The sequence below is a fragment of the Calonectris borealis genome, chromosome 14, assembly GCF_964195595.1.
Source record: "Calonectris borealis chromosome 14, bCalBor7.hap1.2, whole genome shotgun sequence".
NCBI classification, from domain to species: domain Eukaryota; kingdom Metazoa; phylum Chordata; class Aves; order Procellariiformes; family Procellariidae; genus Calonectris; species Calonectris borealis.
In genome coordinates, this window is record NC_134325.1 from 2,307,304 (window position 1) to 2,334,945 (window position 27,642).

Consider the following 27,642-nt stretch of genomic DNA (forward strand, 5'->3'; position numbering starts at 1 on the left):
AAGTGCTTCTGCATTAACTGAGATAAGATGCATGTAGTAGAGAGAAACCACACCAGTGTAATAAAGCAGAAGTTGTAGGAGTTAAGTGTGAAGTGGAGAAATATACTATTGTTTGTTTTACGTGTTCAGACTGTAAGCTCATTTCACTTCCATGCTTAAGCCAAACTACAAGTCTGGCTGTCAGAGTAGTAATTGCTTTGAAAATGAATGAAAAAATATCTGGTTTATTCATTTGCTGCATCATTTTGATCTCTCAGAGCAGAATTTGTGTACTAATGAAACTGCCCGCAAATCTCTAAGCTGTTTCTGCAGTCAAAGGAACTTTGTTCTCTGCTTGATTCAGGCTAGTTCTTTTTTCCAGATCTGGCATTAGATTTTAGGTTTGTTCTGATTGCTTAATAGGGTTTGTGTTACAAGAGCGGCTGCTAGATTTCAAACATGCTGGTGTATCTTAGTTCTGGCTTGTGCAGAAGTGCCCCAATGTCAGTTGATAATCTCTGCTTTTTTTTACTTCAGCTCACTTGTTTTCCCAAATTCGAGCAAGTCTTCTCTATTGTCCCAAACTACACAGTAACCCTTTGCAGGAAGTTCAAGATAAGCCTCTAAATACCTGTTTTAAACAGAAGCTGTGTAACAGTAAATTGCTTTCCTGGCAGGCTGTAAAAGCATAGTCTTTATATTTAAGACGGGTCTGGTTAGTCACACTGTCTTCTGATCATCTAAGAGATGTATGAAGGCAATCACACAGTAAAATAATAAAGTGTTTTCACTGACAAAGTGAATTGTTAGAAGTAAAATCAGGCTTCAAACATCACCTGAGTTGTAGGACTGCTCTAGTAATGCTCTGTTCTGGTAGTAGAAGTATGGCAGCTAAATACTAGCGTATGGATTTGTATGGGTTGTCTGCCACAGATATTCAGCCTTTCATTTAGGGGGCTTGGACTGTCACTCTTATGGAAAGACAAATCTTGTCTCAAAGTGTAGATTCATTCATAAAAAGCAACTTCATTTTTCTTAGCCTCTAAGGTAGTAGTAGGCCATCTGATACAGTATAGCACTGGATTGCTGTCAACCGCATGAACATACGTCAGTGTCAACCTGGAAGGAAGCACACGAATGCACAGAAACGCTTCAGGGTGTTGTCCATTCTGTTTTGCATAAGCCATTACTGCAGTTTTAAAAGCTAAGATTGTCTTGTCTTTGAGATAGCAATCAACCATCTGGATGCTAGTGAGACTAGACTTGTCAGGCTTCCTTACCCTCTGCTCCCCAGCGAACATCCCACAGGACTAAACTGCCGCCTTGCCCCCTCTGGCTGGTAGCAGGTTCTGCAACTGTGCAGCAGGCTGGTTTTTAAGTATACTGAATTAGATTCAAAAGCAGGTGCTGCTTTTTAACTCATGGTCCAAATTAGAGACAGAAGGTGCTGCCTGGGAACCAAAGGGTCTCATAATGCATTTGTGCCTTATTTCTTCCTTTTTGGAAGGCTGCATGAGAGAGATCTGTGAGCAATGCAAACCAAAACTTCCCTGCTGAAATGGTAGAGAGGTGATGCACAGAAATGTGAAAGTAATAATTCTTTCTTACTAATAGTACTATTTGCTGATTGGCAGTTAATAATTTCTTTCTTAAAAAGATGACTAATAAACTTCCCAGGAAAGCAAGTAGCCTTTGAAATGCCCACTGTGCTCAAAATCTGCTGACGTGTGTTCTGAATCCTTCCTGTTTCTCCTGACTTGATTTGCAGTACTTGCAAATGTTCCCAAAAGCATTTAAAAATGAGCTGAGTTAAAAGAAATTATTGTGTATTGCAATAAAGATAACAGAACAGAATGTGAAATTTCCTTCTGCTCTTGTTCGGATGTTTGCTTGAGGCTGGGGGAAGCTGTGCTATTTTAGCACATACTTAAGCAATGAGACTTGTTAGTAATTTTTAAAATAGAACCTTATAACTCTTTGTAAATGTTACATGGGAGGGAGAGGAATTGAATAGTTAAACTTGAAATTTCAATAAGAATCTGAATCAAAGACTTTTTCAAAACACAGCTGGAGTTAGACAACTACAGTGACACCTTTAACTGCAATGCTCTTTTTTCAAATTGCTCAGCTAATTAAATATTAAATAAAATTTAAAAAAAGACAATGATGTTCTATTATTGCTGGGAACTAATAAGGCTTTAAAGAAGGGTTCTAGTAACTGTTACTTGACTTAGTTTATAAACTGGCCTGTTATTGAGAACCTTCAGATTGCCTTTGGTTCTGCATACAAGGAACAAAAGCTTTTGAAAGCAGTCGTGAACTATTTTTTCTTTTACTTAAGGTAAAGTTCATGTGAAAGCTACTTTCTGATGCCTTTTGATGTATCTATACTTATAGAGAAGCAACTAATGATATTAATGCTGTTAAATACCATAGCAAGTCCTCAATTATGTAGATCTCGGCCATTAGAGGAACACTGACTAAAATGGATACAGCTTATTTAGTGTTCCCTTCTGTGAATCATAATAGTATTTGGTAATGGTATCCAGCATCACCTGTTCCTTTAATCAGTCACCTGGAAACAACTGGCTTGTCATGAGTTGGCATGTTCTTATTGATAAGTAATATAAAGCCTCCCTGGTTTATTCATTGATTAATTATTTTCCTTACAGATCTCATGCAGAAGACCAATTGAAAATCAAATCCTAAGAGCTTGCAAAAACTTTCCTTACGCAGCTGAAAAATGTTTACAAACTAAAGCTGTCACTTTGCCTTTTTGTGTATTTTTGTTTTCCTTGCCTCTCTTAAGGAAGGAAAGTATCTTTGATCTGCATCTCCCTACCATGTTGGGATGGGAGGAAGCTTCTGCTCTTGAGTACCATTTTATTGGGGAAAATAGTATAACAGGAGATAGTTATTTCCCCTGTTATAAATACAGCAGACTTTATTCCTTTGCTGCTCAAGCCATAGTTTGAAGGCTACAGCAGATAGACAGACATGGCTGAATATCTACTTTTCCCTCTGGTCATATTGCTTTCAAAGAAGGTGTGTGTGGGGGAACTTTCTCTCCCCCCAGTCTGGATGTTTTGCTCTGGTTCTTCTAATGTTAATTCAGGTGTCTAGTAAAGCAAACTGCCCTGGATTCGTTTGCTGACTCAGCAGGAAAATAGCCTTATGGCAGCAAACTGTAAATGTAACTTGAAGAAAACATGTCTTTGGGCAGCTTTCTGCAGAGCTGGGTGTTGTCAGAGGATCTTGACAGGATTTCAGTATAGCAGGATAGCAGGATTTCACTGTCATGAGTATCTACAGTAACACTGCTTCATGTGTCTAAGTAAAATGTGACCTGTACCAGCTTCTGTGGTACGGACCTGAAGGCAACTTCTCCTTGCGCAGCATAAAAATAGCTTTAAGGTAAAGCTTTTTTGTTGGCAACTGATATGCTCTCTGTGCCAGTTTAAAAAAAAAAAAAAAAGACAACGGGTGTCTAAGGACTCAGGTTTGAAGGGTATCATTGTCTGTATTAAAATGGCAGTTGTGTAATTAAATTTGTTTTCTCAGTTGAAATAAAACTAAGTAAAAGATGTTTCTAGAGTCAAAATAGAAAGCAACCCCCCAAAATGCATAGTTGCAGCCTGTAGACATAACCTTTTATCGTTTAGTTCGATGTGGCAGTATGCTTTCTCTTGGTTCACTAACGTTATGTGGCTTCACATGTTGATGGTAGTGTACATTCTTTCACAAACTGTAAGTTTAGTTGGCTTTATACAGTCAGTGAATGTAGTGTGAAATCTATGGGAGCTGCAGATGCATGTGGCATGGGAAATCTAACCTGCTTATGCACCAGTGGATAAGAAGGAAGGAGAAGCTTTTATACCATTAAGATTGTTTATTATATATTTAGCTGCCTATTACATAAATCTGAAGGTTTAAAAAAAAATGCAGCTTGGAGCTTTTTTGGGGAACGGCAATGAGTTAGGGATATCTTATTTAAGCTTTACTGTATGCAGTGCTGTTCTGGCTGAACTTGCCCATCACTAAGGAATACACACTGATCTGACAGACTAGTTATTCTGGGCACAGAATGCAGAGGCTGGGGAGCTTATATAGCCTTTTAGGCAGCAGCATCTATCAAAACTTTGCTACCCTGACTGAACTCTCTAGCATTCAGGCTTGCCTGATTTAGTGGATACTCCTTTATCTCCTGCTTTGGGATAGGGAGAGAATGTTCTGCAAAAAGTGTATGTTCCTATGTAGACCTTTTCTTCAGGAAAAGAAGTGGTCTGCCTGATGAGCTGTAAGCTGCTGTACTGTTCTATGTAGCTTTTACAAGCTAAAATACAGCAATACTGCAATATAAGGCCAAACCTATTTAGGGTGCATTTTTCTTCTAAAACTGAAACACTTGTGAATACTTTTGTTTTACAAATACTTTAAAGCTCTCATGGTAATCTCATTTCATGTGTTTTTTCAAGGCTTTGGGATATACCTCTATCATTTATCTTTCTAAAAAGACTTGCTGTTTTTATTTTGTTGCTGCTGAGTTCTCTACTGTGGTGCACTTCAGGAAGTGTGTTAAGACTTCTTACTGTGATAAAGGTTTGATAATTGGTTTAACAAGAGAACATGTGTACGGAAAACGTATAGCTGCTCTTAACAGAAACAGGAAAATCAAAATTGAATAAACATGTATGTACTACCTCTTAGCAAGAAAATACTTCAAGGACATAGCAGGATAATTCAGGGACTAGATGATAGCATTATTTCATGACTGTCCTTCAGGATATAGATAATGGTAAATAGAATTAACACTGAAATCTTCAGGTTTTGGTGTTTTTTTTCCTTATAAATGAATTTCAGATTTAGATAAATCTTTAAAACTAATATCATGTGAACGTCTTGTTGATTCAGTGACAGCTCAGCTTTTTCGGAGTTATGCATTTTTCTGTCTCGGACCATTAGGAAGAGCTACAAGCTACCTGTGTTCTATGACTGGGAATAATTTTTTGAAAACCCAGGAGTTGTTTGGTTGTCTGACATCTGTTATGATGGTTTGTGATAACTTTCATGTGTTTAGCACAAAATGATGTAAGGACTTACAGTCCTTTAAGTCAGAGATAAATGGATATATTTAGCATTTTGCTCGCTGTAGAGTAAATAAAAGCTGAAATAATATATTTAAAATTTTTGAAATTCCAGTACTGCAATAGCTGAACCCTCAGTTTGTCCCTCTTCTGTAGGGTGGTACACAGTGAATCAAATGTCAGTATTGCTGGGTACAACTGTAAGTCTTGTTACTGTAAGACATGATGAGGTACCTCGGTAGAACTGAGAGGAGGAGGAACCAGATACAGGAACAACATAGGCTTAATTGTTCTTTGTTTCCTTGCTTTCCAGGTGACAAGGCTCTGGATGGTTACAGTAAGAAAAAATATGTCTGCAAACTGCTCTTCATCTTTCTCCTGGGGCATGACATTGACTTTGGTCACATGGAGGCTGTAAACCTGCTCAGTTCCAATAGATATACAGAGAAACAAATTGTGAGTAACTCAGTCTCTGTAAAAGATAAACTCTTCTAATATACAGCTTCAGCTGTATGGTCTGTAAAGGATGTTGCTTCATTCCCCCGCCCCACCTTAAAGCCTTATTTTTGGATCTAGCAGTGATTCTGAAATTTAAACACCTTTGTGCTCAGGGAATCTTGTACTGATTGTAAAAGCTAAAATGTGCACTCTGTGTAAAATTATTACTCTTGTTAAGAAACTGCCTTGAGTCTTGTATTAAAATGTAAGTAACCTTTTAATTTTCAGAATATCTCTTTAAATCCTCCTACGTAAGGTTGTATTTATCAAGTACATGTAACTTACTAGTGTCTGGATAATATTATTGATTTCCTCCCATTCATCTAAAATGATCTTTAGAGTATATGCTGAAATAGATTGATGAAACACTTAAAAACTGATAAATTAGGGTAACGCTAAACTTACTCTTTTTTTTTTTAGTTCACTTAATCTTTCTAGCCTTTGCTCTGCTATCTAAATATCTATTTCTGTCCCTAAGTTTGGTATTGGAGGACAACTGTATGTCTCAAAGAATTACTTGTGGCATTAACAGAAAACATAATCTAAATCAGCTAAAATCAACTTTCATTTTCGTTTTTCTGAATCACAGGGATATCTCTTCATCTCCGTACTAGTGAACTCTAACAGTGAGCTGATTCGCTTAATAAACAATGCCATCAAGAATGATCTGGCCAGCCGCAACCCCACCTTCATGGGGCTTGCTCTGCATTGTATTGCTAATGTGGGTAGCCGGGAGATGGCGGAAGCATTTGCTGGAGAAATTCCAAAAATACTTGTAGCTGGGTAGGTATGACATGCCTCCTTCAAATACAACACCAATAAACCTTTTCAGCAACTCAGTTCCATTGCAGCAGCTTAATCCATGCTTAGAGCTATACAGCCCTGGGCTTGCAGTACAAATAGTGACAATTTCTAGTAACTGCAGATACTTTGATATACCTGAGCATGGAGTTGCTTGTGTAATGTACAAATACAAGGTGGAAATTAAGACTATGTCAATATCTTGAATAGGCTTTTACAGCTTTGTTGTGATCAAGTTTTTGTTCTGTATAAACGTGTGGTAGTGAACACCCCTGAAATGTGTATGTTTTACTTTCCTTATCTCTCCTGATGAAAAGAAGAAATAAACGAACCTAAATAGATGTTTACACTACAACTTTTGTTATAAACCAAAGCTTTTATTTAAATGGTTCTGACTTCATAAGGAATGTGAGAATATTCTGTTGTGTGAGCTTTCTTGCTTCCTTTACTAACCGTGTAAACAGCAATTCCTGTAAATGGCAAATAGTCACCGCCAACTTTCTAACTTTCCCTTTGTATTGCTAGAAGTCTCTAAACAGACCTGGCAAATGTCTGGAACTGTAGTTAAGTAAATCTAAAATAAAACTTGTGATTGCAGGGCTAATTTATTTTGAAACTTAAAAGTCTGAGTGCAACCAGTGCATTTAACTCTCTCATGGATATGAAATGTTTTGGAATATGCATGGACCTTGTTTTATAACAAACTGATGTCTTACATTAATATAAAAAACTAACATGTTGCGTAAGAACTGTATTAATACTCTAAATGTCAAGCACTGGAGCTTGCAAATGTTGGAAATGTGCTTGCTTATGCAACACTAATTCTGACTGTGTCTATTGTGTGCACTGAGTTGGCGACAAGAGGAAGGATATAATGTGATATCTAGTGGTGGCAAAAGTCTTAGGAAATACTTCTGAACTCTTGAAATAGTGTCTCTATAATGCCACACTTGAACACTTACTGTTTTGCAAAGCTGAAATGTAGTACGGGCCAGAAAGAGAAGAATAAGCAGCTAGCACCTGGTGCTCAGTATGGGTCTAGTCTGGTGGAGGAAATTGGGGAGAATCTATGCTGCAATTCCACCTTTCTCAGACATGGAATTCCCTATGTAAGGGCGCATGTTTAGAGATGGCTCGTTCTGGGGCCCTGTCAGGCTTGTTGCTGTCCTGTCCTGCACTGCCCTTGCCAGGTGCTATTCTCCATGTAGCATAGTGGAGACAACACTGCGATGATGAGTCATGGGTTTTAGTAAGACGACCCTAAGTGAAATTTTTGGAACTTTTTAAGGTTATCAATCACAGGCAGAGCACAGCTCCTTCAGTTCAGACTTGTTTGCACTTTGCGCCGCATTTATGTTCTGCGATCAGTCTTCAGGCTGTCACTCCTTCTGCATTTCTAAGAGAATATGTATAAAATGTGTACATGTACATGTCATATCTAAGTGACCTGTGCAGAATGAGCAGTCAGTTACATTTGCAACTTTAGCGTAGCTCCCTTGGCTTGAATACAAACTGGAAGGAGAGAGTGGACAGGGAAGGGACGAATAGGTTTGGGTTTTGTTTTTTTTAACTGAGGTACAACTTGATCTCATGGAAAATTAGTAAATTCATAAAGAATAGGTGGACTGAACTTCTACTGGGGATGTGGAGGTTCCTGAACATTTAACCAAGATTGCCTCTTAAAACTTTCAGTGCTAATACTCTGTGCGTTTTTTAGCTGCTGTTTGTACAACATACAAAATGCTTAGTTGACTACTTTGTGAAAGAGAGTTCACTGAACTAGAATAGTAGCATGCTGCTCTTAAAATATTCCATTTCTGTGCCAGCGGCATGGATGGCAAGGTGCATAGATTTGTGAGTTGCATGCTTGGTGATAGCTAGCCAACTTGCATGCTAGCTGTAGGTACTGAAGCTGTTGAGTAATTAATGATTAGTATCTGATATGCAGGACCTATCAGGAGATCCAGCTTTCGTTGCATGCATAATATAGTGTACCTTGACTGTTTGGCTTGAGTCAGTTTGGAAGAAGCTTGTTCTCGTGATTAGATGAGCTTGTGTTCATCTAATGATGAACTTTCAATTCTGATAAAAAGATGTGAAATGTCACTCTAAGTTGCAAAGAATCATTATAGAGGCTACTAGACACATGTAATGTTGAAAACTTGGCTAGTTAAACTTACTGGACAAAGTTAAGAACAAATAACGTACAATAGGAAGAATTTAGTGAACTTCTGTTTCAATGTCTGTTGAAAAGATGCTACCTGGCTAGGGTGTTGAGTCAGTGCAAAGACTAGTGTAATGCTGGCCTGCAAGTATTGCTGTGACTTAACCACTGTATTTTAAATCCATATTTATGTCTTGCAGAGATACTATGGATAGTGTGAAGCAGAGTGCTGCTTTATGCTTGCTGCGTTTATATAGAACTTCTCCTGACCTTGTCCCCATGGGAGACTGGACATCTAGAGTGGTGCATCTCCTCAATGACCAGCACTTGGTAAATCAGTTTCATTATGCTTCTCGTGCCTACTCTGTATAGAGAATGATGTCATTTCTGCAGTTAAATACACTGTTATTTTATTTCTTCTTGAGTCTTTCAGACAAGTGGGTTGCTCTTTTCTTCAGGCTTGGGGAAAGAAATAGAAGGAGTTGTAGTCCTTTTTTAGTTGCTGTATATATTAATTTTTAATAAAGCTTTGTTTACCTTACTTTTTCTTGGAGATATAAGAATGGTATGCACAAGTTCTTCTTTTGCTTTGGCTGTAAATAAATTAATCTTGTGCCTTGTGATCCTAAGTCATATTGCATGGGTGTAATACTAATTTTCCTAGGCCTTTTAAGATTAGACCTGCACTAAAAATGCAAGGCCTGATTTGTCAGTGCTTGGATTTCCTTGTCCTGTGGTGTCCATGTTGTCATTCTTATCTTGCTGGTCCAGAAAAACCTATTGTTCTAGCTAAGAGACTCTATTTTTTTTTTTCCCCTGTCTAGTTACTTTATGAAGGTAAGGCTATTAAGACCTGTGCTTCAGCAGCAATAAGAGTGCTTTAGTCTGCAGTAACGTAAAATGTTTGTGTTACAAAATTGAATGCATTGCTTTGGTTTTTTTCTAGGGTGTGGTTACTGCAGCTACAAGTCTGATCACCACTTTGGCACAGAAGAACCCAGAAGAGTTTAAAACTTCCGTCTCCTTGGCAGTGTCGAGATTAAGCAGAGTGAGTCCGATGATAACCCTGATAATACTTCACTGATGCTTAATTTACTCAGTTTTCTAGGTCAGGTTAGCTTACTGTTGCTTATTTATTCAGCTTTCTAGGTCAGATTAGTGTACCATTAAAAGTGAAGATGATTCAGTTTCACTTCATATAGCTGGTTCAGCTAATCTCTTTTAACACTTGTTGCTTACCAAGGCAAAAAACTGTATTAGCTTGCCCAAACTTTCTTGGTTTAATCCTTGCTATGCTCCAAGTCTATGTAGCAAAAAGGTGTTTCTCTCTCTCTCTGAGCTGCTTGTATTTGAAACGATCCTTATGATGCAGTTGAGTTTTTAATCCTCATTTTATGTTACTGTAATACCAAAGAGTAGTTGGATCAAAGACTGATTCTGCAAACTTCTGCACAGAACCCTCAAAAATACAGCCCGTACTTTTAACCTTATCTAAGCTTCTTACAAGATGAGTCGTCGTCTTGTTCCCTCTTTTGAGCTGCTGCTAGGTTAATAATCATAAGCATTTGATATTCTGTAAATGGGTGTAGGAGGTTAAGCAGGCACAGGGGTTGGAGGGAGAAGTGGAGAGACATTTCTGTAAGTTAGCATCTTCATGCTGGAAAACTTACATTACTGTTTTGATTGATTTTTGTCTTTTGGAAGGTGTGCAAGACATGGGAGGATACTACTTAACAAATGTATTTTAGACCCAGATTTATGCAGTGTTATACCCAAAATTATCTGTAGGTCAGAGAAATGTAATTTCTTTTCAAATTCGAAGATTTTTGTCTAATACTTAAAAGCAAGGGAGTGCTGAGGGAAGTGCATAGCTGTTCTGTAATGGAGCAGCAAGAATTAGATAAAACTTCTTTGAGCAAAGCTCGTGCCAAACTCCTGCTTACCCTAGAATCAAAGAGGGAAGAGAAATCCATGAAGAGGGGTACTCCCTCTGAAACCTAATCTAATCCTTATCACTTTTCACTATGCATATACACCTCTTCTGTGAAAGCTATCTGTTCTTTGCTCTGGAGTATGAATATTACTGAAGGTGTTAGCTGATCCTTCTGCTTTAGTTCAGTCTGTCACAGCATCTTGTGCATGAATTCCAAGTTCACCTGTCAGCAGTCAACTATAACCCTATATTTAGGCTTTCTGTTGGCTGAACCTGTGAATTGCTGAACCAAAGAAAGTCAAGCTTCTAGTTAAACATTTTGGTGTTACAAGATGGTCATCTTTAATTCTTAAGAAAAGCAAGTATGCTTTCAGGAAGACACTTCCAAGACTACTGTATCTGTAAAACTGAATTTCTATTACTAGGGAACCTGATGATATACTCATAGTATGACAGCTGGCACCTAATTAATTACTGAATTAAACATTGCTAGTGACATAGTTTTGTAAGCCTCTGTCAAAGGTGACCTACAGTGTTCTTTGGGTCCTTCTCATGATTGCGCATCACTTCAGTAGCTGACGTGCTGTCTGCTTATTTTACAGATTGTAACTTCTGCATCAACAGATCTTCAGGACTATACGTACTACTTTGTTCCTGCTCCTTGGTTATCTGTGAAACTTCTGAGGCTGTTGCAGTGCTATCCACCTCCAGGTAATGCACAAATCACAACAGTGGTCATCTCTTTTATGCAGTACACTCTCTCCAAAGAGCTACTGTGCTGTAGCGTTACCATAACTTGGAGTGCAAGCACATTGCCTTAAGACAAGGATACTGAAGTCTGTACTCTTGAGTGTTTCAGATTGTTAAAATTAAACACAATGTAATTCAAAAGGCCATGTAGCTTAGAGCGAAGTGTCAAACCAGCGTGCATCTTACAAAATAGTTGCAACTGCCATTTCAAACATTCTTTAATGTTATCGACTGTATTAAAGCCTTTAAATATATTATAATGCAGATCGCGTTTGGCTTTTGTTCTTGCCCAAATAGAACTGTGGCTTAGAATTCTTTTGCCAACTGTATATTGGGGGAGGGTGAACTGTTTTTAATGTATCAGAATACTTCAGTTTATTCAGATTTAGCAAGGTGGAAGGCCTAAGGTAGGGATTAGGGCGTTGAGCAAAATGAAGTTGTCCAACGGCTTGTTCTTCTCCAGAAGACCCTGCGGTACGTGGTCGTCTAACAGAATGCCTGGAAACTATTCTGAACAAAGCGCAGGAGCCGCCAAAGTCAAAAAAAGTACAACACTCAAATGCAAAGAATGCTGTGCTGTTTGAGGCAATAAGCTTAATTATACATCATGACAGGTAAGCTGTGAGAACACCTCTATTATGAGAGGATTTTTTAAAGTGAGAAGCTGTGGCTTTGTCTTGAACACTAGATGGAATTTTACTGAGGAGGAAGCGGGGGGAGAACAGAATATGAAGCTGTTTGCTAGATTGGAACACAACCACAGTAATGGAATTGAACAGTATTAATGAACTGTGTTGCTGTCAGCATATTTTTTTTATTGCTTTGTTTCTTGCTGGTTTTTTTTTTTTTTTGGTGTTTTGTATTGAGCCCACCACTCTGATCCAACAGAGATTACTTGCTCAGGGTATCTGAATTTTCATTTCACCAGCGGGGCATTCTAGCAGACACTTGGAGCCTGAAGAAATTTCCACTGCAGAAATAGTATTCTGTATTGGGTGTTCTCAGACCTGTTGCTTTTAACCCTTTCACTTTCTCTCCTGTTCTGTGCAGTGAGCCAAATCTACTAGTCCGTGCCTGCAACCAGCTAGGTCAGTTCTTGCAGCACCGAGAAACTAATTTGCGTTACCTAGCACTGGAAAGCATGTGCACGCTTGCCAGCTCTGAATTCTCACACGAGGCTGTGAAAACACACATAGAAACAGTTATCAATGCATTGAAGGTAAATATTTAAGTGTGCAATCTGTTTTGAGTGTCGTCATCTCCCCTGCCTCAATGCCCTCTCCCTCACTGCCCCAAGCCCCCCATCCCCAATTAAGCTAATAATACTTGGGGACCAAACGAGTTATTCTCAGAAGTCTGCTTCAGGTTGTTTTCCTTAATCCTGCAAAACCTTGCTGTGCTGGCAATGATAAAGGTCAGCTTCAGTTTATTTCTGCAGCTTTTTAATAAATCTGATACTTGTAGCTGTGGCCCCTGTAACACTTTGGTATCTCCTCAAGCTATAGACTGAAGATGAATAATTCTTTCAAAACGTGGAATTTCAAAACAGAGAATGCTAGGAAGACTTTGTTTTATTACTGAGTTGCTGGTATCGGACACTGCTCCTTCACTGCAGTAGTTCATAGGGAGCAGTAGAGCAGATCAACTTCCACTGCAGAATCAGAAAGTCAAGAAACCAGAAGGACATTCCCAGGCTATGTTTATGTGAAAAAGCAGAAGTTGAAAGAGGAAGACTGATTTGCATGTAAATTTACTTGCACACTTCAGTGTTCACATGTATTGTTTTCTTCCAAGCTCATGCTGTAGCTTATTAATACATTTGTCTGAAGTACATATCTGTCGTAGCTGGGCTTCTGTTCATCCAAGGCAAGTCCAACACTAAACCTGCAGGTAGCTGATTGCCCATTGGCCTGGTGACAATTTGACAATTTCAGCCAGTTATTAGTGCATTTGTGGCCAGTGGTGCCAGTTACCCAGTGCACAGTGGACCACAAACTCATTCACCCTAGTTAGGGTAATAGTGGAGTATTCTGTACAAACTCCTCCATCCTCTCAGCACTTGCACAGATTTGAATATGTATACTACAGAAACAAAACCTGATGATTTGAATTCTTGTAGTATCTAAAATCAGGAAGCTGTCTGAGTCTCCAGTGACCTCTTTCTAGAATAACATGAGAAAGTGAGAATAACATGAGAAACTCATAGCTTATGTGAAGGGTATATCTAAGTTCATTCTGTATCTGAAAGATTATGAAAACGCATTTGTTTTAAATTTGACTATGGATTATAGTAAGTTTCATCTCTTCAGTAAGTTACATGTGCTTTCCAAATAAAGAGGAAATCATCTTGACCTCTTGCTGTGTGTCCTTTCGTAGACTGAAAGAGATGTAAGTGTACGACAAAGAGCTGTAGATCTTCTGTACGCAATGTGTGACCGAAGCAATGCTCAACAGATTGTGGCTGAAATGCTGAATTACTTGGAGACTGCTGATTATTCCATTAGAGAAGAAATTGTGAGATATTTGTATTTCCTTAATTTTTTCATAGCTGGATTTGGCACCATATATATGATTTATTGAGTGGGATGCTGGATAGTCTGTGATAGAGGTTCTTTTTTCATGGTGGTTTAAAAAAAAAAGAAAAACAAAACAAACCCACAAACCCCTAAGTTTGTAGTCTAATAGCAAAGAATGTTCTTCATTTAGGTTAAACTAATGGGGGAGGGGGTAAAAAAAAAAACCCTTGGAAACTAGGAGTTTTAAAAACTAATCTTGGTCTCAGGGCATTGCATATAGAAAGTGAAGTGAATTTTATCAACACTTAAGCAAATACGATCTCTAGATCTGAGATCCTACTCTAGTCAACTGTTTAATAGTTTCAAAAATTAGTGTGATAATTACTTATTTGTAGGTAGAACTTCATACTATGTATGCTGTGAGAACATTCTCTGTCTAAGGATTCCCAAAAACCATACCTTATAATCCGCTAAAAGAGAGGCATGATATCTATCTCCTTCCTCCCACCAGGAAAAAAAATGCAGAAGTTGAAATACTTAATGACCTTCCTAGAATGGTAGCCAAAACCTGTACTTAGGGTAATTACTTAGCTTACTTAGGTGTTTAGTTTCTTGATCAGAGACGTTAACATAGCATACAGTGTTAGTTGATTTACCTCTTGTGCTGTCTTGTTGCTGTTGGCAATCTACCCTGACTTGGCAGATAATGTGAATTTCATTCTGTTAAGTTACTACTCTTAAAAGAATTGGTCAGTATAAATGCAACAGATTATGTGGAGGTCTTTTCCTATGCTGATTGCTTCAGGATATAGGATTTTTACTATGACCTGAAAAAGTCAGCTATATTTTGGTGACTCTGGTCTGTCTCTGCTAGCTTGGGTTTCCACGGCTTTTGTTTGGTTTTTTGGTGGTTGTTTTTTTTTTAGCGGTCTCCAATTTCCTACTTGGTCCTGTCTCAGTGATGGTTTAGATGCTGTTTTTACAGCAAACAAAAATGTTCAATAAATTGCTCTTGATCGCTTAGGTACACAGTTGAAAAGCCACAGATGCAACATATTCGAATGCCTTATGGGGAAAGCATTATGTACCTGGCAACTGGTGTGTTCTGGCACAGCATTTCAATATTTATCTTTCATCTTAGCTGTGGGAGCAAGTGAGCAGGCTGACGCATCTGAAACTGAGGCTTCATGGGATATCATGGGGTGTCACTAGGCATATATGAAAGTGAATCCTGATATACAGCTGATAGCAGAAGCTAGTCAACCTTTCTTTATTCTCTTACATGTGTTCAGGTTCTGAAAGTTGCAATTCTAGCTGAGAAGTATGCGGTGGATTATACCTGGTATGTGGATACAATCTTGAATCTGATTCGCATTGCTGGTGATTATGTCAGTGAAGAAGTGTGGTATCGAGTTATTCAGATTGTCATCAACAGGGATGATGTTCAAGGGTATGCAGCAAAGACTGTTTTTGAGGTGAGAATAACTGTGTTTAATTCCCTTTCAAAATGAGGTAGGAATTAAGTAAACACCACATAATCTAGCAGGTGTGTGTGCTTCCCCATGTTAGGGAGGAGTTAAAATATGATCCTGAATATTTCAACAAAATGCTGCTGAAGCATCATAGATTTTCAGAGCTAGAGACTGTATTAAGTTGATGAGAAGCTTCTCTGGCTTAAGTAATGTAGAATACATCTGGGACTATTTTGGTTTTGGTGAGGGAGGGCAGGGTGCGTTATGCTGGGTTTTTTGTTATTTTGGTGGATGACATTGAATGGATGGCTTGGTAAGGAAACCACATTACCTGCAAAATTACTGAAATGTAATAAAAATAGAAGCCTTTTACAGGGCGGCTTGCTTTTCTCTTTTTTTTTTTTCCCTTTCTTTCTAGTTTTCTGCACGCAGGAATCCAAAACACTCAAAATGATAACTTGATGATCCTTCTGGAAGCATATACCCATTCCTTCTGTTCAGGATCTGATAAAACTGGAATTTGAACTATTAAAGGAGAACACTTTCAAATGCCTGGCCTTGTTGCTCTGACTTTGTTTGGGTTCTTCATATGGGCTTTCCACTTTTTTTTTTATTTCCTTTCCTGAATGTTTAAGCTGACTTTCAGAACTCATCCCTACTATGTGTTTCTTCATACTCAATAAAGACAGTATTTTTATTGTGGACAACTTCAGCATGTTCTTGCAAGGTTTAAATTAAGTATATTAATTTTAATACACTGACACCCCTAAAAATGTAAGGGGAAACCTAAGCAGCTGTATCTGTCCTCAAAAGTCCACAGTGCTGCTAGATGGGCCTAAGAGTGCTCTTAAGCAAGTAATGCTTACGTTAGAGATTCTTCTATGAAGTCGTACCACCTATCATGCTTTTCTCGTAAGTGCTCTATAATGCCTAGACCTATGGTCTGCTCTTACAGGAGACTAGGAAACTGGACATGGAAGTGACAAAAGATCGTTCTTGATACACTACAGATCGATGACTATTAATGTGTTCTTACAGGCCCTTCAAGCTCCAGCATGCCACGAGAATCTTGTAAAAGTAGGTGGCTACATCTTGGGAGAATTTGGAAATCTGATAGCAGGTGATCCAAGATCAAGGTAAAACACCTTCTAAAATACTGAATTGAAGTAGTAACACTTTCTGTAAAGAATCTAACGTCTATTTAATATTCCTAAAAGCCAGTTAAAAAATGTTTCAGCTCTTGCTAGTAATGCATTAAGAATTATGTCTACAAAAGCTGAACAAATTATTTTTCTTCCCATCTTTTAAGTCCCCTCATCCAGTTCAACTTGCTACATTCCAAGTTTCATCTGTGTAGTGTTCCTACCCGAGCTCTGCTTCTGTCTACCTACATCAAGTTTGTGAACCTGTTTCCAGAAATCAAAACTACAATTCAAGATGTATTGCGCAGTGACAGTCAGCTAAAGAATGCTGATGTTGAGCTGCAGCAGAGAGCTGTTGAGTATTTGAGGCTCAGTACTATTGCCAGTACTGATATATTGGTAGGTATAAAGATTATTTTTTTTTTTATTACGCAGAACTCTGTGTCTTCTGTCAACAAGTAAACTCCACTAAACCTTACCTGATTGCTCAGAAATCTTAATGCAGGATTAAGGATCCATAATGTGGGTGCTGATTCTTTTAGTCTACCTAATTCAGCTGCAGTCATCTTTAATTTAGAGCTAAAATGGAAGTTATTATTGCATTATTGGGACAAATGACCATTAAAGCATGCTAATCTGGAGCTGGGAAGCCAGTGAAAGCTGGCGTAGTACAGGGTCCTACAGTATTCAGATACCAAAAGGCTAGTGCTTTGTTTTGAGAACGAACTTGATGGTGGGCAGGAAACTTGTGATTGTGCTGAATTTTTTTTTTGTCTCTAGAAGTTTAGTGTTTTAACATGATGCTCTCAGGTCTGGCCAGAGCATGGCACACTTAATTTTGGCAGCTAATAAATGCTTAGGTCTGACTAGATCCTTGGGTAATCATCTGTGGTTTCAGTCTAGGTCTGCTTGACTTAAGGACTATTAGGTCTGCTATGATCTAATTTTTATTTTTTTTTTTTATTTACTAGCACTGTACTAGAGAAGTGATATGCTCCTGTTCTCTTAAACAACTGCTTTGGGAGGACCTCAGAAGGTTTTAAATAATTTTTAATTTTTTTTTTTTTAAAAAAGCAAGTCTACTCCATCACTGTACAATAAACTGCATAGTCGTTTTCTGTGTGGATAATTACTTCTGGTTTTGCCTCGTGCAATCTGTAAGGGCATATCTTTTCAAAGACTCAGAAGCCTGGTTTGGCTTTTTCTGTAAGTTTAACTAATACACTTTTTTTCTTTGATAAGGCTACAGTGCTGGAAGAAATGCCTCCCTTTCCAGAGAGGGAATCTTCTATTTTGGCTAAACTCAAGAAGAAGAAAGGCCCAGGCACAGTTACTGACCTGGAAGAGATCAAAAAGGAGAGGAGCTCTGATATGAATGGAAGCGCTGAACCTGCCTCTGTCAATGCCAGTGCTGTTGTGAGTTTAAAAGCTGTTATTTTACTAATTTAGTTAGTGTGCAAGTTAAGAAAGAATGGTTTCCTTAAAGTGGCTTTTTACGGGTTTAAAACTTCCTATCTCAAATTTGAGACTATGGGTGTTTGCTATAAAGTAGCAGGGGAACATACAGCTGCTTTCCCCCCACTGCATGCTTGGATGCAATTTTCCTTTGGAAATCTTATGTAAATGGGGACAAACTGTCTGCAGCCTAAAAAAATCCTGTTTTATGTTGTTACTTTGAAAAATATTGCTGTAAACTTAGAAGTGGGAATTTCCTTGTCAGTGAAATTGCAGTGAAGGTGAGGTGGTAAAATTAACATATTTAAAAGGAGTAACTTGAATTTCAAAGTATCGGCTGTTCCTTTACTTTGTCTAACATGGTAGATATTTTGTATCTTGTTTCGGGTTGTTGTTTTTACTAGAAGCGGACAACACTTGACTTAACACGGGTGTCCTTAAATCAATATAATATTGTTACTGTTTATTTGACAGTACTATTTGAGTTCAGTTATGGTAGACAAGGCCACAGTCTTGTTTCGTCTGAGCTGAAACTTCTCATTTTATTGTCAGTTAAAGCTGTTGGGATGAATCGTTCCCATAATGTAGTACTTGTTTCTGGTTTTAATGACTAGCATAACTTGTAATTACATTTGAGATGTAGTAGTACATTACCTAAGAGGAGGAGGAAATATTGTAGCACACTCCCTGCCCAGTTTGTTAAAGCATAATCCTTTAACTCTTAGTCATTGCAGTATGTAAGAATAGATGTTCCATGTGCAAGATCTTTGAATGGACAAAAACACCTTTCTGGCAGAAAAGTTGCCAAATTTTGTTTGCATGCCAAATTGACTGAGGTGACTGGCAGTTAAAATTGCATTATGCTTTATGAGCTTCACTTTGCGGGTTGCAGCCATGTAAGAAATTCTGCTATGTTACTTTCATCAGTGGCTTTGGTGTGAACCCTGGCTTAGATGCCAAGAGTATGTTCCAAATTGGAGTTCCAACTGTTTGTTTTCAGTAATTCTTGCCGATTGGCTTCTGAAAATTTTTTGCCAGGGAATTTTTCATTATACTGCATCAAATTCAGTCTTTGGAGTATATGATAACTTTGAGTTGGTTTACAAAAACAAAATTTCAGACTCAATCCAAATGCATCTCATGACTCATCTTCAGTGTATCTGGGATATTGTAGGCTGCTAATGTCTAATATGGGAACACTTTGTTTAACAGTCTATGCTTTGTTCTTCCATGTGACTTGGGCACATACATGCAGCCTCTGTTGCGTGATTCTTGCTACTTGATTTGTTCTATTGGAGAAAAAATTTTTTTAAAGGTCTTGCCTCTACCTTTAGTGTTTGCGGCTTGAACTAGCTACAGGCTCTGCTTTTTTGCTGGTTAGGTTTTACATTCTTTCTAAGGTTTGCCAAGCTTCAAAAACCCAGGCCTAAACTGATAGTCAATTTTAAAGATGCTGTGATGTTTTAATTTAGGTTTGTGTAAAAGCCACTGCCTTTCTTGTTGGATTCTTCATGAAAGAAAAGCAACACATTTGAATTTTATTCCCTACAGTACTTGATTTCCCTTGAAACTAAGAGTGGAGAAGAGAGGGGGAAAAACATTGTCATCTTTCTTCTGCAGAATGAGATTCTAGACAGATGAAATTTTTTTTTTGTTTAATGGTTAGATGGACTAACTCTTTTCAAAGGAAAAAAAAAAGGAAAAAAAGAAAACTACATGTATAAATAACCTTAAGTTGAAATGCAAGGTGATAACTGCATTCATGAAGCCTCCTACGTCCATTTAAAGCTTGATTTGGGGTAGGGAGAGGCACTTTGCCATAGCTGAGTTGTCTATGCAAAAGAGACAAATTTGTTTTAGGTTTGCTGTAGTGTAACACCAAAGTGTCTTGTCTTCCCTAGTCTACTCCTTCTCCATCTGCGGATCTGCTGGGTCTGGGTGCTGCCCCTCTCACCAATTCAGCTCCCCCACCGTCCTCTAGTGGTAGCCTGCTGGTGGATGTATTTTCAGATTCAGCTTCTGCGGTTGCACCTCTTGCTCCTGGTTCTGATGACAACTTTGCAAGGTAATTAAGTCACCTTGTAAGGAATCTGAGGAGGAATTTGTCTGTTAAAACAGGATTAGAGAAAAAAATACATACAATAACTTTTGGTTTTGTTCCAGCGTATTGAATGCATTCCTGGGTGGTAGTTGTGCAGCAAGAGAGCTGTTCTTGAACTCTATGCTGGATGTGCTATCTTTATTGAATACCTCTGCTCATGGAAAAACTGAGTCTGTAGTAATCAACCTGAGGCTATTAGCCACACCGTATTGCCTTGTTTTCATGCTGGTTTTGCTTCTTTGTTCAACTAAACTGCTTGTGCATCTCAATACATCTTGAATTTGGGGGTTATTTGGCCTGATATGAATATGTTTATTCTTATCTTATTTCCATAAAGTATTCTTGTGTCTCTCTACTTATGGCAAGCTGATACTGGAACAGTGAGATGGATTATATCCAGAGATACTGGTTCTCAGAATTTTAAGATACTGTCTGCTAAATTGTTCTGCTACTGTCTGACAAACAGGTGTGATAAAGGGAAAAAACCAACAAGTGCTTTTCTTTTTTTTTTTTTAAGGGGATTTGATACAAGTATCTTCCCAATTACATTATCAAGTGTAGCATAGGTACAATGTGTTATTAATTCCTTTAATATTAAAAGCCACTGTGGCTACACTCAAATGTTGTTTGGCTAAAATTTTGGAAAAAAATAGTGTAAGATCACAGAATGTCTTTAAAAAATCTGTCATCTTATTGGCCAAAGAATGTCTTACTATTGTCAAGGACCAAATTTTGAATAATGTCATGACAAATTTGCAATGCATCATAATATAAAAGACATAACTAGTGAAACTAATCTGCCTGGATCATTGAGACTTTCATCGAAGTTTTATACTACGCAATGCATTGTTGCAGGTTTGCAGTGATTAAGACTTGATCCTGTATTTCTCTTGGAAGACAACAAGCGATGTTTAATCATGCTACACAATACCAAGACTTTAAGAAGCTACACAGGCTTGTTGGAGCTTTTTTTTTTAAAAAAAAAGAGGAAAAAAAAAGACCAATACTAGTAGCTTCATAAGCAAAGTTACCTAAAAAGAGTTTTCTCTTTCTGCAGAAGAAAGTATAGCATTGCCCACCCCCTTGGTCTGTCTGTAGATGATTAAATGCTTCTCTAATGATACTGAGAAGTTGCCTTTTACAGTTTCCTGCCTCTTTTTACTGCTGTTGTCACTTTTGTTTCTAATCTGTTACTTGGGTAAGTCATTCTCTGTGTGCCTGTATATTCTTGCCTACACTTAATACTTGCGTGTTTTTAAGAACAGATTGTGCAGCTGTAGTTAGAAGTGCCACTAAGGTTGATGAGGCCTCCGCTTCAAAGTGCACATTTGTAGTAATTAATATACATCTACATTTATGGTTTTGAAGTAAAACTTTTTTGTTGTCACAATTAAACACCTCAAAGGACTTGGTTCTTTAAGAGGTATAAATTTAAGCTACTGAACACCTTCAGCTGTCTCCTGTCTTTGGGAAGAATTGCTGGTTCCTAACAATCAGGGAGGGGTGGGGTGGGGGAGAGAAGTGGGGAAAAACATTGCCTAATGCCTAAAACCTTTCTTAAGTGTACTGAGCTAGGGCAGCTAATAAATTTTTCATGCATTAAACTCAGCAGTGCCATTTTTGAGGAAGGAGGTGAAAGAAATAACTAAGCACTAAGCTGTCTTTACTAACTCCTGCTATCTCTGTCGCTACTGCCTTTCTTCCTTTGTGCTGCCTGAACTAGCCCTGACCTGGCTTCATCTGAGGTAGTTTCTGAGGAACCAGCTGATACTGTGCATGATGCTGATGAGCTTTTTCACAAGTAAGCAATACTAAAACCTTGCAAGGCTGGGCAACTTCCAGAATATAGTTATAAAGCAAAACTATATTGTGCATTAACTTAATACCAGCAAAACTAGAGAAACATGTACTGTCAGGCTTGTGGCTAGAACACCTCTGTAGATGCTATGGATTTTATGACAAGCTCATGAATACACAGGTTAGAGTTGCCTTTACGAGTCAGTGCTATCACACACTGCTCTAAAATAAGGCAGTGCCAGTTGTATATTAAGTTTTGCAACTATTCACAAATAAAGGAAAAACATAAAAAGAGTAAATTGTCAAAAGTGCTGATATTTGGAAGTATGTTTTAAGTGCCTTGTATGCAAAAGGCTGATATTTGCTGACCACCTCTTCTACTTTTAAGTGAAGAGTGACAGAAAGGACTGAAATCACTACAGAATGGGCTTCCTCTCTCAAAATGGAAAAAAAAAAAAAAACAGCTCTCTGACTTATGTGACACAGAACTGATAAAACAAGGGATTCTTTTTTCTTTCAGGTTTAAACAGTCAAAGCTTCAAACTTTTCAATTCTGCACCAACCTAATGAGTTTCAGAAGTTGTCAAGAATATGAATAAGAAAAATCCTAGTCTGTTGCCTGGTCCTTTATAGACAGTGTGTGTGTGTGTATAGCATATTGTGGCTTGCTTCGTAGTTTCTCAGACATCCTATCAAATAAAATTTCAGTTCTTTTCGTGTCCTACAAGTGGTGGGTTTGGTTGTAAAATTGTCTTTTCTAACTCTGCAGTTTTCTGCAAAGGCCTCTCACAGACTGATGCACTCTAGGTTAACCACAATCTTCATCCTCTGTGTAAACCCTGAATTTTGTGGTTCTAAATATTGTTTAATATGGCTCAATTTAAAACACGTTTTCCCTCTCTTTGCCTAGGTTTGTGTGTAAAAATAATGGAGTCTTATTTGAAAATCAGTTGCTACAAATTGGATTGAAATCTGAATTTCGACAGAACCTGGGTAAGATCTTTCAGGCCAAGTTTGTTAGCTGTCTGCATTACGAACCCCAATGCCAGCACGATATTGCGGATAGGACTTACTTTTCAGCTACTGAAGCGGGAAATATGATTTCAGGCCTAACCTGTCTTAGGATATTCACTGTTTGTGTGTCCCTGGCTTCCATGTGGGCTCTTGTTTCCTTAAACTTTTTGGTTGTTTTGGTAGCTGAGATGAAATGGGAGTGTTAAGTGGTACTGTAAGCTCCAGCTCTGGCTGCCTAATTGTAAGGCTGGTACAGCCAGGGTTATAAAGGACCATTCTCCTCAATTTTTATATCTTACAGTATAGTTTATTGTAATAACATATGATACACAATACATTTCAGACATGTCTATCATAATACATTAATGCACAAGATACTGAAAACATCTAGGAAAGAGCTGGGAATCGAACACAGGCCAGCACTAGGATTGCTTGCTTCTCTCCTTTTGCATCACTTTTGGTACCATAATAGATTCTTCACATAAAAAGTAATGTTCTCCGGCAACTAAAAGACTTCCACTGATTATTTAACTGCCTGTGTGACAGCTACTATGGGAGAGGTCTGATGGTTTGTTTTAATCTGTTATTTCATTTTGAACTGTGAATATCTGGGTAAGATAAACCATGTAAATTATGCTTTGTTTTTAAAAGTTGTTTTAAAGAGAGGTAGAAAGACAGCGTATTAGATACTTGAAGCACAAGTAGTTCAATATGATTACATGTGACGTACCTAAAAATTCTGATGTCTTACTCTTTTCTTTCTAGGACGTATGTTCATATTCTATGGTAATAAGACGTCAACACAGTTCTTGAATTTTACTCCAACAGTAATCTGCTCAGATGACCTACAGTCAAATATCCTTAAATGTGTCTGTTCTTATTTGGGTTTTGTGTTTTATGCCACACAAAATTATAATAAAGCTGCTGGATGAAGGTATGGTGTCCTTGAACATGAAGAAGTGAGAAACTTAGATAATTTTCTAAAGTTCTTGTAGAAAGAACAAGTCTTGAGCAGAGATGGAAGTTTCTCTCCTTAAAGCTCTGGTTACAAACACAAAGTTTACTGTTGAAATAAGGAGAAATTAAGCTGAATAAATGTGTAATGTAACTGTTGTTTTCTTCACTGTCATGAAGTAGCAGGGGTATAGATGTGGTGTCCTTCAAGTCCTGCATTAACAGATAACCTCAGACTTGAGATGGAGGTAGAAGAATACATGTACACAAAGATGATGATACTTTAAAATAAGCTCTTACTTTACAGTTTGTCCTTAATGCTTGGTATTGCAAATTCAGGATTTCTGGGAGACTGTGTAATCAGGCTTGTTTGACTCAAAGCATCACTGTAATGTTCACATCAAAATGAGACAGTCCAGAACTCTGTGCCTTCATACCTTTTTGAGGGCATCTTTCTTTAAGAATATCCAAATAACTGAGAGCTGTGGGGGTTATTGCTTCTAGGTGTGTCAGTATGGAAAAAAAAAAACAAAACCAAACCCTGTTTTGCTGTACAAGAATTGAACTTTGAATATTCAGTAGTATATAGAGAATGAGTGGGCACGATGCTAATTCCTCATGTAGGTTACTGGATGATTTGCTGTATTGTTTTTTTTTTTTAAGTTACCAATTCATTGATCAGTTTCCTTAACCACTTCTTATGCCTGAATCTTCAGACAAAACCTGTTGACCCCACAGTGGATGGAGGTGCACAGGTTCAACAGGTTGTGAACATCGAATGTGTGTCAGACTTTATTGAAGCTCCAATCCTGAACATTCAATTCAGGTAAAACAGAGGATTTAAATGCTAGTGAATTAATTAGGTGAAAGATGTTAAATTTGTCTTGGTTCTCTGACTGAAGCGTAGAATATGGACACATAAAGGTGTCTTGGGTAGACGACTTACTTGAAAAATTGATCTAACTAAGCTTTGAGCTACTAGGGGAGGTAGGGAATCCACTTGGAACAATGTGGTTTAAAAAAAAAACCTAATCAAGAAGCAGCTACTGATAAAATGTCTCCATGACTTCTCTTTTTGCTATGCGTATAAAAGAGCAGTCTTACTGTTTGCTTAAGAAATCTTGGCAGGAATATAGGCAGTAACTTCTCCCTTCTGGAAACCAAGAACGTTTCTGCAAACAAATTGTACTGGAAATGCATGCAGCCAAAACCAGAATCTTGTTATGTCCACTCAACATCAGCCTTTGGGAAATCCTGATTTCTGGGCTACAGTCTGTTACTCTAGTCTAAACTGGGTCTTACTGGTATGTTTTCACAGAGATATATTTTCACTCCTTTGGGTGCCATCTAGAAGGATAATAACCTGTGTTGAAACTGAGAGATCCTTATTAGAAGTTCTGCCAATTCACTTTCATGTGCTATCTAACCAGAGCAAATAAATTTATTTAACAGTGGATTAAAACTGTATCTTAGAAATAATATTACCTGCAGTTGATGGATTTTAATCATAAACAATAGCACCTTAGTGTTCACCTTCAATTGCTTGGTGGATTTAGGCTGAGAGACTGCTGACACTGTGCTGCATACATCGTGTTCTTTCTCTTCCATATGCAGGTATGGTGGAACATTTCAAAATCTTTCAGTAAAATTACCCATCACACTGAATAAATTTTTCCAGCCGACAGAGATGTCTTCTCAAGACTTTTTTCAGCGTTGGAAGCAACTGAGCAAGTAAGACTTTGTCTATACTTGGGCTTGGGGCTCTTGTGGTGGGCCAAGGGAAGAAAAAGGGTATATTGTGAATGTAGCTGGTGCAGTGCCCCATCCCATACTTAATCCTGTGAGTTATAAACTCTCCCAATGTAATTAGTTGCTATTGAACAATGCTGTACATAATACACGTGTTATACTTTGTATTCATCTTGCCTTGTCTTGCAGCCCGAAACAAGAAGTACAGAATATCTTCAAAGCAAAACACCCGATGGATGCAGAGATTACAAAAGCAAAGGTGGGTGGTAGTGTGGTATCCTCAATAATTGTGAGGGTAGTGGTATAAGGAAACTTTGTCCATCTTGGTTGATATGGCAATTGGATCATCCTGTTAAAGTGTAAGTCCATGTTGTGTAACAGACCTTGGCAGTGCTGGGTTGAATGGACTGTTTCTCAGTGTGCCTTGAATTGGATATAATCTTCAATAGCAGCTGGAAACTTTAAGCTATTTAAGAAAACACCAGTTCAGTGCTTAAAACTGAATTGGAAGATACTTCAAGCCTTAATTTATACTAGAGTTACTAGTTAGAAAAGAAAACAAGCAACTTCTTGTAGAACCAGCTGCCTTAGGCAAAACAGAAGTGACTAGTGTAAGACAGGAACGGCTTCATCAAAAACAGGAGAGACTTGTTGAATCTAACTTATTTCTCAGTTGTTTTTCAGAAGAACTTTTTTTTTCAGGAACAGCTCATTATCAGGGTCACTCTGTCACTTCAAAAATTTGTTGTAATAAAATTGATACTGGATAATTCTTTAATGTTTTGAACGCTTCAAATAAAAATTAGTCTCCTACTTGTTTTGCTAGTTGGTGGTGGCTGTGCTTGGGTAGACTTGGTATTGGTGTCCCGCTGTCCCCACATCTAAATCTTCTGGGTTTCTTTCATAGATAATTGGCTTTGGATCAGCACTACTTGAGGAGGTAGATCCCAATCCTGCTAACTTTGTTGGTGCTGGTATCATACATACAAAAACTACTCAGATTGGATGCTTGCTGCGCCTTGAGCCCAACCTCCAGGCACAGGTATCTGTTTTAAGTATCTACAGCTTAAATACAAGGTCTTGTTGGAACTAAATATCTGTGTATATCTGAAACTCCTTAAGGTATTTATTTAAAATCACTATTGCAATAGCTAATTGTGACTGCAGACTCCAACAAGAAATGAAATTGTAGCAACTAGTCCTGCCCCAGTTTGGTAAGCTGCTTCTTCATAGCAATTCCCTCTCCTGTTGGAAGAGATCCCTGTATTATTCCAGACTGTCCACGGAGACTCATCTTCTCTTGAAGGTTGGAAACATTTGATGTTTCTGTTTTGTGCACCTTGGACAAGATTGAGGATAATTCTCTTTGCCATTTTAAATTAATAAAAGAATGATTGGCTAAAAGAGAAAACATAAGCAAACAAACACAATGTTAAGAATATTTTTCCTCAAGCATTTTGATAGAGGTTTTATCAAAGTTAACTGGGAATTGAAAATGAGTTTTGGACGGTAAGTCTCCTGTTTTCTGAAGAAATGGTGGTAGAGAGTCTTTAGACTTTTCCACAACATTCACTCCTTTTAAAGAAAAATTTTGGACAACAACTTTCTGTTAAAGCCTAAAAATGTTAGAACAATGGTAACTCTCAACAAGGGTTTGAAGATGTACTCAGCCTATGGTTTGAAAAAGCTGCATTACTCAGTGGCTGGCTGCCTCTGAAAGTTTTAAGTTGAGGTCTTTTTCCTACCAAATCTAACAAAAAAACTAAGAGGTAACTGGTAGCTTTCACTAGTTGACTGTGCATTCATTTAATGCCAAACTGTGTTCAAAAAGTAAATAATATTTTATGTTCTTTTTCAGATGTATAGGCTCACACTACGAACAAGTAAAGAAGCTGTATCTCAGAGATTATGTGAATTGCTGTCAGAACAGTTTTAATATTAACCATGTCAGTTCTGGTTTTTCCACTTATATCACTGTCATCATACTGCAAATAAATGTCTTGTACATCACTGTTTGAGTACTGCAATGTTAACCAATACCAGCTCCCTGCCTTAATAGGACTTGACCCTTGTTTGAAATTGAGACAATAAAATGTACAGTACAGGGAAGTGACTTTTTACATTCAAAATAGCTTTTAGTGTGTTACATAAAGGGTGGGAGGGCTGTCTTGTGCTCCTTTTTTTTGCAGAGGTTAGGCTTTTAAACTTGTTAAAGGGAAATCGATTTAGATGT

At 37.9% G+C, this 27,642-nt stretch overlaps 1 protein-coding gene across 5 annotated transcripts in view; it reads left to right on the forward strand.

The window, feature by feature from the left end:
- AP2A2 (adaptor related protein complex 2 subunit alpha 2) overlaps positions 1-27,419 on the forward strand; it is a 45,106-nt gene extending 17,687 nt beyond the window's left edge. The window contains exons 3-23 of one of the 5 annotated variants that reach the window (XM_075162977.1): positions 5,377-5,519; positions 6,151-6,344; positions 8,727-8,856; positions 9,473-9,574; positions 11,062-11,170; positions 11,673-11,823; positions 12,260-12,428; positions 13,586-13,723; positions 15,018-15,200; positions 16,236-16,333; positions 16,507-16,738; positions 17,582-17,755; positions 19,696-19,859; positions 21,619-21,696; positions 22,603-22,685; positions 23,472-23,561; positions 24,363-24,486; positions 25,275-25,391; positions 25,599-25,668; positions 26,317-26,451; positions 27,268-27,419. In XM_075162977.1, the coding sequence (XP_075019078.1) occupies positions 5,377-5,519; positions 6,151-6,344; positions 8,727-8,856; positions 9,473-9,574; positions 11,062-11,170; positions 11,673-11,823; positions 12,260-12,428; positions 13,586-13,723; positions 15,018-15,200; positions 16,236-16,333; positions 16,507-16,738; positions 17,582-17,755; positions 19,696-19,859; positions 21,619-21,696; positions 22,603-22,685; positions 23,472-23,561; positions 24,363-24,486; positions 25,275-25,391; positions 25,599-25,668; positions 26,317-26,451; positions 27,268-27,345 (2,762 nt within the window). In that variant the 3' untranslated portion in view covers positions 27,346-27,419. Of the gene's footprint in view, positions 1-5,376; positions 5,520-6,150; positions 6,345-8,726; positions 8,857-9,472; positions 9,575-11,061; positions 11,171-11,672; positions 11,824-12,259; positions 12,429-13,585; positions 13,724-15,017; positions 15,201-16,235; positions 16,334-16,506; positions 16,739-17,581; positions 17,756-19,695; positions 19,860-21,618; positions 21,697-22,602; positions 22,686-23,471; positions 23,562-24,352; positions 24,487-25,274; positions 25,392-25,598; positions 25,669-26,316; positions 26,452-27,267 lie in introns of all 5 variants that reach the window. The other 4 variants (XM_075162978.1, XM_075162974.1, XM_075162975.1 and 1 more) reach the window with 4 other exon arrangements.
- Positions 27,420-27,642: the final 223 nt, after the last annotated feature.